This window comes from Notechis scutatus, chromosome 2 (assembly GCF_049901735.1).
Source record: "Notechis scutatus isolate UNSWTSFEM ecotype Mainland chromosome 2, rNotScu1.2, whole genome shotgun sequence".
NCBI lineage: Eukaryota > Metazoa > Chordata > Lepidosauria > Squamata > Elapidae > Notechis > Notechis scutatus.
Genome location: NC_142010.1, coordinates 256,713,197 through 256,722,461, shown reverse-complemented (window position 1 = coordinate 256,722,461; position 9,265 = coordinate 256,713,197). Strand labels below are relative to the sequence as shown.

General features: G+C 38.1%; 1 protein-coding gene and 1 non-coding gene across 5 annotated transcripts in view; one reads left to right on the top strand and one right to left on the bottom strand.

Moving 5' to 3' along the window:
• Positions 1-723: 723 nt before the first annotated feature.
• On the top strand, positions 724-811 carry LOC113411429 (small Cajal body-specific RNA 18). Its single transcript, XR_003370780.1, has one exon.
• Positions 812-1,290: 479 nt separating this feature from the next.
• The window catches only part of MYO5B (myosin VB), a 330,775-nt gene continuing 322,800 nt past the window's right edge, over positions 1,291-9,265 (bottom strand). For all 4 annotated transcript variants that reach the window (XM_087958648.1, XM_087958649.1, XM_087958650.1 and 1 more), the window contains one exon: positions 1,291-7,288. In XM_087958648.1, the coding sequence (XP_087814774.1) occupies positions 7,136-7,288 (153 nt within the window). In that variant the 3' untranslated portion in view covers positions 1,291-7,135. The remainder of the gene's footprint in view (positions 7,289-9,265) is intronic.

The window sequence follows — 9,265 nt, the reverse complement described above, 5'->3', positions numbered from 1 at the left end:
TATTTATCTAACCAATTTTGCTAATGGACTTGGAATGGGGGTCCCATATAGTGGGCTCAATCATGAAAATCATTTTGACACTTGTGCACACAGAGCAGAAATGATGGACTATTCTTGACTGCTTGCACAATTCTATACAAATATTTGCAAGAGCGTTTTGCTTTGTGATAGTTTCTGATCCATCTGGTTCAAATTAATTTGTATGCTCAAAAGGCTCTGGGTGGTTAATAATCAAGATCCTCATAAATCAATCCCCTTAAAAAGAATAAGTAATCCCATAAAATACAATGTTGTGCTTTCCTTACATTTTACTTTTCAGTCATTGCAAACTCTCCTCCAGAGCTTGAGGGAACCATTGGGTTTTAACAGCTCTCCTGAAATCCAGGAGGAAAGGAGCAAACTGAATCTCCAAAGTATAGGGACAAGGATCTAAAATGCCTGTTTCTAAAATCCTGCCATGTAAACATCCTTGTGTAGATTGGTCTGACTGGACAGGCAGATGGATATGGGGGAGAGAAAATAGTTCCAAGGTGCTGCCAAAGAGATTCTTGAATGGCATCCAGATGCCAACTGGCGACCCTGAAGTAGTGATTGGACATAGAAAGCAGAGAATATCTTAGGGTTCATCAGCACTGCCCATTGGGACTGTTGCATTTTGTACCTCCAAGGGAACTCCTGTCTCAAACACCTAATTTGGAGAGCATTTCCCCTTCTTGCCACTGCTGGTCTGTGATGAATAGCCCACTGCGCAATCTGAGTTCTGTGTGGAACTGAATGACGAATTTTGTGCTAACAAAGGCATCTGAGACCAATGCTTTGGCAGCCCCATAGTTCTTACTTGGTTGCTGATGCACAGAGCCCGAGGCACTGGAGAAAAATCTTAAAGGTCAGTGAAGCAAAATCCTTTATGATGGGGTTGTATGGTACATAGTGGGGTTGGCTGAGATTGTGAAACTCAGTGTTACAATCAACTATGTAACTTGGGAGGTGACTCTGATCTAGTCTATTATTTTGTTACCCATCTCAATGTATCTAATAATCCATCTACTTATATATAGTGCTTGTAACCTGCTCCAATGCCAAAGGACTCTCAGTGGTGTATAACATCAAACAAAAACATAATTGAAACATTTAGCTATGCACTTGAACATCGTTCGAATGGTGGAATATCAATGAATTTCCAGAAAAAATTACAGACCACAGGAACCATTTGCGCTTCAGTTTAAGATTAATTTTACAACTGATATTTTGAAAGGGAGCGTGGAACACAAACTTCAAGAGCTGAAATCACTTGTATCCTACAGTTTAGACAAGAAAAAATACACAGAGCAGAAGAATCAACACAGATGGACAGTGACATGTCTCAGAAAACTGACCAATGGGTGAGAAATCTGACAGCTTACCCAAACAGAAAATGTTTAGCCGCAGGGCTGAATTTTGCAGTCATACCAGAACAGCTACCAGTTGTAGATCTCAGAGCACTAGAGTCAGCCATCAGAAACAATAAACTGGCAGAACCAGAGGCAGAACAGTTAAGGGTGAAAATACCTGTAGTCTTTGCTAATGCCAAAACACCCCCTTCCAATCTCATAATTCAAGAAAGGAGAGCAGTGACATCTCTAGGAAGAGACCCAAACATCACCATCCTGCCAGCAGATAAAGGAAGATGCAGTCATCCTGAACACAGATGACTACAAGGCCAAAGTAAATGGCACACTGCCATGTATGAGACTGAAGAGAGATCCCACCAGCATTTACAAGAAAAAGGTTGATTTCTTGCAATAACTACTGAAGGACAAAGCCATTGATCAGCCACAATACTACCGTCTTTATACCCTGGGGAAGCCACGCCATGCATATATGGATTCCCCAAAATCCACAGAGGGAACTCCACTCACACTAATTGTCAGCAGCATCAACTCAGTCACCTACAGCATTGCAAAACATCCAGCCACCTTATTAGCTCCTCTAGATGGCAAAACTATACAACCCATCAACAATTCACAGGACTTTGCCAGCAAGGTTTGGAATCTAAAACGACCCGGATGAGACCATGGTTTCCTATGACGTGACTTCCCTCTTCACCTGCATTCCAACAACTGAAACTCTCATGGTAGACAGTCATCCAGGTCATGGTTGTCCCAAAGGTGCTTTTTCAGGAGGCAACTAGACTTGTTGTTTTTTCTTTTGAAGATGTTTCGCTTCTCACCCAAGAAGCTTCTTCAGCTGTCATGCCCCGGGTCTTATTTTTGGGGAAATACGGTAATAGAATTGAAATATATTTCAGAAGCTTTCCTCCAACAGACCACTTGGGTTTGGTGCATTCATCAACCCAACTATATTTGCTTCCAAAAATACTTCACAATAATCTAAAAAGCAATCTTGAAAGCTGTACCATTGCAGCATTTACATTTAACACTTGGAACTCCAGAAGGAAATAATATATACATTCTGTAAATGTATTACAAAGAGTTTATAAAACAAATCCATTTCTCTTTTAGAATGAGCTTTGAAAGTGGACACTTAGCAATGCTGGAAATAAAACCAGCATGCAGAAAAACAAGGAAAGCAAGCTTTTTATTCCAAAGTATTATGAATGATGGTGACTTTTACAGTCACTTTCCTATAAACAGGTGTAGTTTTCCCAATTGTTCAAACTGGAAAAATATTTTTATCAGTAGCAATATTTTAATTAAACTGTAGCTTGCAATTTTAATTAAACTGGGGCAATTATAAATTGGGGTAGGTACACCTCATTTTATGTTCTAGCATTTGCATTCTTTGAATAATTCTCTAGCTTTTATTGGAGTTATCTTTCAATACATGTAAAAAAAATGAAGTTTTGAAGGCAGAGATGTAACTTGCTCATGCAGTATAAATTGATTGGCATGATGGACAGTCAGCTACATCTATAATGCTAGAATATTTTGACTACAGCATTCTATTTTATAGCTTAGTCTGAAAATAAGCAAACCCATAGAGTTAATTTGCTGCAATAAGGGAGAAATTACTTCAGTGTGTGTAGTATAACTTGAAACCTGGCAATCTCATTGCTTGTTCCTGTGTACAGACAAGTCTTGCTAATTCTTGCACACTTGAGATGTGTAGTATTAAAAAAGTTAATAGTTAATATCAATGAATCAATATGAATAAATCTGCATTTCTTGCAGTTTTTAATTGAGGAAGACAATTGGCCATATATTTCTTTTTATAAAAAGTTCAAATTAATCTAATACAACAATACTGAAATCTTTCCATGCTGACTGTCCTAAACAAATAGAAGTTATATATAAGGTTGCACATTGGCTAATATTAATTTGATAGCCATAAATAACTGTGATCAAGTATTTTATTTATACTTATTTTAGTGCCTTTGTAGGTCTTTAAAAATATATCTAAGATTCCCAAATTTGGAATCTTCAAAAACAAGTTTTAGAATCTAAAACTTTGTGGAGAAAATAAATTCAAATCTGCATTTGGATCCTTCTAATGGACTTTTACAGATGTCTAAAATTCATATGCAGTTTCATCAGTTTACATACAAATTCAAAGGTAACTTGGGGTGACATTTAAGTTTTTCTCCAAATTTGTAATACTTAGTTTAGGAAATGCTTAATGTAAAGTCATGCTGAAGGAAAGAATTCAGTCAAAAACAATAAAAAGATGAAATAAGTGACACAATCTACTTTTTTGATCTGTGCTAAAGTATTTTTAAATAAAAGAAATGGTCAATTAGAGACAGAGAAAGCATATTTGTGCATGGCACTGTCAGTGAATTGGCTTTTTAAAAAGAAAAACTCAAGTTATCTTAAAAACAGATCACAAAAGTTACAGACATCAGTTATTTAAACACAAGTTCCTTCAGTAAATCCAAGTTGGCAGATAATTACAAATATTCAATTTCTATCTGTTATAACATACTTTAAAAATGTACAGATATTATATACATAATATAAATTAAATTTTCTTGCAGTCCTTGCAGAGAAATATTACCATTAGGTAGAGCTTTAGCCACGCTTTATAAATACATTTTCCAAGATTCTGTAGAAGGTTTTGCATCTTATTCTGCATCTTTAGTCTGCCCAATAAGAATTAAATACACCAACGTATTTAAAAGCTTTGCAACATTTGAGGATTTTTTTTAACATATACAATTTATACAGAAATTGAGGCTTCTTGCCAAATGGCAACATAACACTTCCAATTGCCCAGTTTAGTTCCACATGATACTGGAACATTTGGAAATAATTGTTTACTTTTCATGTATACTTTTAAAAGGCGGTAGATAGGATCACAGTTGGCAAAGTGCCCCCTTTTCACACCTATTTTGTGGGAGAGAAAAGGTCCATTGTGCAGGAATAAACTGGCCACAATGGGTAAATAGCAGTTTCACTACTTTAGCTTGAGTGTTACTTTTCAGAAAAGTGCCTCATTTTTACATTATTTTACTGACGATGAGTAAACCTAGAGAATTCATAAGGAATACACAGGAATTATAATATTCAGTTATTTAAGAAAATTCAATGTCTACTTCATATATTACTCTGGAAAGTGATACTTAAAGAAAAAGGTCAGGAAACAGGGATCTGTTCTATTAGAGGCAACAAAATGTGCTTTTTTGTTCCATGTTCAGGACCCCCAGAGGAGGGTCTGCCAAAGTACAAATTTATTAATTTAATTTGAGGAGGGAAATCCATGAATCAATGTTTGCACTAATGCAGAAAATCATAAGAGAAATAAGCAAATGCGGCCAGAGAACTTTTTTTTGCATTAAAGTTTGAATAATAGAGAAACTTCTATTGAATAAAGCGTCATTGGATAAAACTAGAACTAGAACTACTGGAAAAGGTAGCGTGAATTTTTCCGCAGGGACCGAGGAGGGGAAAAAAAAACGATAAAATTTGCAGAATGATGTGGAAGCAGTGTGCCTGCAGTTGTCATTTTACCACATGGTTGCAGTCGTTTTAGGAATTTAGCATTATGAAGAAACGGTTCCCTGGATACTAAATTTAATGACGGATAGCTTTGGAGGAGCAGTGTAAGCATTTAAGAGAAGTTAGATGGCAGATGCTCCTCTTTGCATCCATCTGTGCATCAAGATATTTAGATATTCAATACCGCAAGCCATGGTCAAATGCACAAAATGCTTCCCTTTTAGACAGCAGATGTCTTGGTGACCTTAAAAATGGGCACGTTCTTATTTTCCACGAGACCAGAAAGTCTTAGACTTGATCCATTAGTGGAGGAGTGGGCATTTGATTTATAATAACCAAATTATTTTGAAAAGGATGGGGTTCATCTCGCTAAAAGCTTCCTGGTCCAATATTTAACTGCCAAACTTGCAAGAGTGAAGAATGCCAAGATCATTCTGGGCACAGTTCAAGAAGGTCATTCAATCACATTTCTTTTTTGCTTGTAACCCTACTGGGTTGATCTAGTGAAGTGCAATTATAGGAGATTGCAGAATAACAAATGCTGTATATGGCTGTCTATTAATCCATATAATTGTCCCTTCCCATGGTCTCCTTTTTATCTGAATGCCACTTTAATGGCTATGATAGCTACTGAATAATAGTTAAGCAATGCTTAAAAAAATAAAATTTGGAGAAAAACCTTTGGTAGTATGATTTTGGACATAATTTAAAAAATCATATTTAAAACACAAGATTTTATTGGATTTTATGTGGAAGGGAGACTAAGGGGCTCTCTAGTATTTAATAAGTGCTGATTAGTTTTTGCATGAAAGATCATTTCTTACCTATTGTTATGTGCATAAACACGCTGACAGAGTCTTCTGCATTAGTTTCTATGATAATTCTCTTGAAAGGCTTCTCTTGGAGTTTAGATATTAACAAATACTATATAAAGTGCCTAACATTGTCCTTGTAACTAGCTTGGAAACACAGCCTGACACTCCATTTCCTGCAAATGTTCTGTCAATGCTGGGGAAACATTGACTGCACAATGACACACAACAGCCAACGTATCCCTGCTGTGTCCTGGCACAGTTCCAAGTGTGATCATAGGGAGGCTTCAACTATCTCAACAAGGAATCTGTCTCGGAGTCAATGTAGCCAGTACACCATTTTCTTCCCCAGTAAATCAAAGCAGGCCCCTGTCTGTCACTGCCTAAATGAATCCGTAGCAGCTTACAGTGAAATTATAATTTGGCATGAAGCAAACATAGAGGTTTATGGTTCCACAACTTCACATTCTTAGTGATAGAAACAGAAAAATTATTAATAGGCACCTGATGGGTTAAAGACGGACCAGGGTATCCACAAAGTATGGTAAACAAAAGTCAAAATGGCAGCCCCAATGGTGTGATTGAAGTTTGGCCTGCTTTCTTAGGTATGTACCGCCATATTGTCTTTTTTTAACCATATTTTACACATCTTCCTGAAGCTTTCAGTGACTAACTTGCTTCATATGCAAAGTAGCATTCCCCAGCCTCAGTACAAATTGCAAATTATGCTCTTCCCACCTCCAGCAACATCTGTTCAAGCTGTGTCACTTTTTTTAAATTTTAACCTAAAGCAACTTTTTTTTTTAAAATGAGAAATAAGATTAAAGCAAGCTCCACCTTGGAACATAACTTTTAAGACTCGTGGACTTCAATTCCCAGAATTCCCCAGCCAGCCATGCTGGCTGACAAGTTCTGGGAGTTGACATCCACGAGTTTTAACGCTGCCAAGGTTGGAGACCCCTGCTCTATCACCATGGACAATCAGAAAATGGGTGGCAATCTGGGCTTCTTTTTATCATTTCAACACAAAAGTCCTTGAGAAACATAATTCACAAAAGTAAAGCTTACATCCTGCTTAACCAGTGCGTTTGCCTTAACGGCAAGTGGGAGAAAATACTTTAGCATGGCATCAAACAGTTCAACCCCTTCGTGTGTTTCAAGTATCAACTTCAAGATCTACCCACCCACCCACAAAAAAGTCCCTCATACAAACCAAAAATCATCTAACCCAAGTATTATTTTTTATCCTGAACAATTTAGCACTGATTAATTGGCATGTACTGGTTCTTTTCACCATTATTTGGTCCATATTAGAAGAGCTTTACATTTTCGTTTCTTCCCGCCCCCAGCTTTGGGGAAATTGGGGTAAAAAAAATATATATTATGTCTTCAAACTCGATTAAGGAATTCCAGGTTGAGGGAAGCTGGGATGTGGATAGAGTCCATGGTCAGAGACGAAGGATTGAATGGAAACAAAACAGGGAACATGAATTTGAAGTCTAACAGAAGCTGTGGAGGATCATTTCGCTCTTGCAATTGTGCCTAGAAGGAATCAGAAGAAAATTATTAGCAAAGAAAATCAGATAGGTGGTTGTTTTAAGCCACAACTTTGCCCTCACAGCCGAGTCTTGAGTTTCTCAAGAGTAGGCCTCATCTATTTGAGTTTTAGGAAGGTAAGACATCAACTGATTCTTCTTTTTTAGCCAACTAACTTAACAGCACTGTACTATAGGATTGTTTGTTTGGAAACTAGCAGTCACTCCTGGCACTATCTAGCTCAGAGGTGTACAAACTTGGTAAATTTTAAGATGTGTGGACTTCAACTCCCAGAATTCCCCAGCCAGCCATGGTATCTTCCCAAAAGAAAAGCAATAGAAGACCATAGCTAGAACTGGCCATGGCACCACCTGGTGTACTGTGTAAATCAGAGGATATAATCTGGCAATTTGTTCAGTATTTTTAAATAGCAACAGCTGTCAGGCTTTGTTTCTGTTTTTAGTTTAACCTTGTATATGGTGAAGGTGAACAATTCAGCTGCCGCTTCTCAATGTTTTATATCCTGCAGTACCAGCGTAAGATTACAGTAAGTGACTGAAGTGGGACAGAACTGGTAGCTGTGATTTCACATCAGTGTGTAATTATTATTATTATTATTATTATTATTATTATTATTATTATTATTATTATTATTATTATTATTATTATTATTATTATTATTATTATTATTAAATTTATCAGACTTGAATACCTTGATTCGAGAAAAAAAAACCTACCCTACTTGGAACAGCTTATATCCTCCGACGCAACCTTAACAGTTCCTGGGTTCTTGGTTGAGCTACCAACCAGCCCCAAAGGCTGTAAATCTCACTAAAGATTTAACAACAACAACAACAACAATAATAATAACAACTCTAACAACTGCCATCCCAGGTCCTTGGATAGGAAATAATAGGTGAGCAAAAATGCCAAATTCAGCATAGACATCTAAGTGATTGTAAGACTGACCATAATAATTTAAACTTGAAGCTGCTCAATTCTCAGTGACTGAACAATGCACACCAAACAGAATTTAATCCTATGCCCTACCAATCTGGCAATCTTTACTTATTCTTCATGCATTTATCTTTTGTCAATCTGGAGTTCTCCCTGCAGTATTGAGTGTTCTCTCACTACATTTTATTAGCCTTAACAGAATGTCACAAATGAGAACGTTCTACAAAGAAGTAATTCCTGAAGAGTCTTAGATAGTGACAAAACAAAGAACGTGCTTTGCAGGACACATGCTCCACATGAGTTTGCAATGTCCAGCAAAGACTGCAATCAACTGGATACCCCAGGATGGTTGGGGAAAAAGAGGAAGGGCACAGAAAACCTGTCACCAAACATTTCAGGACGATCTGAAAAACATCAACTTTAAATGGAAAGATCGGAGATTAAATGCGACCAAGGATGGTAGAGTATACTTGTAGCCCAATGTGCTTGGCATAGGACTGTGATGGCAAACCTATGGCACACATGCCGGAAATGGCAAACAGAGCCATCTCCGCCGGCCCGTGAGCCGTTACCCCAGAGTAGGTCCACTGCGCAGGCATGTGTGCCACACGCCCGCCAGCTGATCGTCGGCTAGCTGTCGCGCATGTATGAAGGGCGGGGCGTTCCAGGAGACATGCACATGCGCAGAGACGCATGGCGCTCAGGTGGGGGGGTCATGCGTGCATGTGTAGCGGGCATGGGGCTCCCCGCGTACATTGCCTTATGGGTGCTGGCATGCGTACATGTGTGTGCGGGCACTTTTGGCATGCGAGGATGGAAAGGTTTGCCATCACTGGCATAGGATGTGATAGAGCAGGAACAAATTAACCTGTAGCTCAGGTGCAGGTCTCATGTGAACAAATTAACCTGTAGCTCAGGTGCAGGCCCTCATGTGAACAAATTAACCTGTAGCTCAGGTGCAGGCCCTCATGTGAACAAATTAACCTGTAGCTCAGGTGCAGGCCTCATGTGAACAAAACTGCAAGT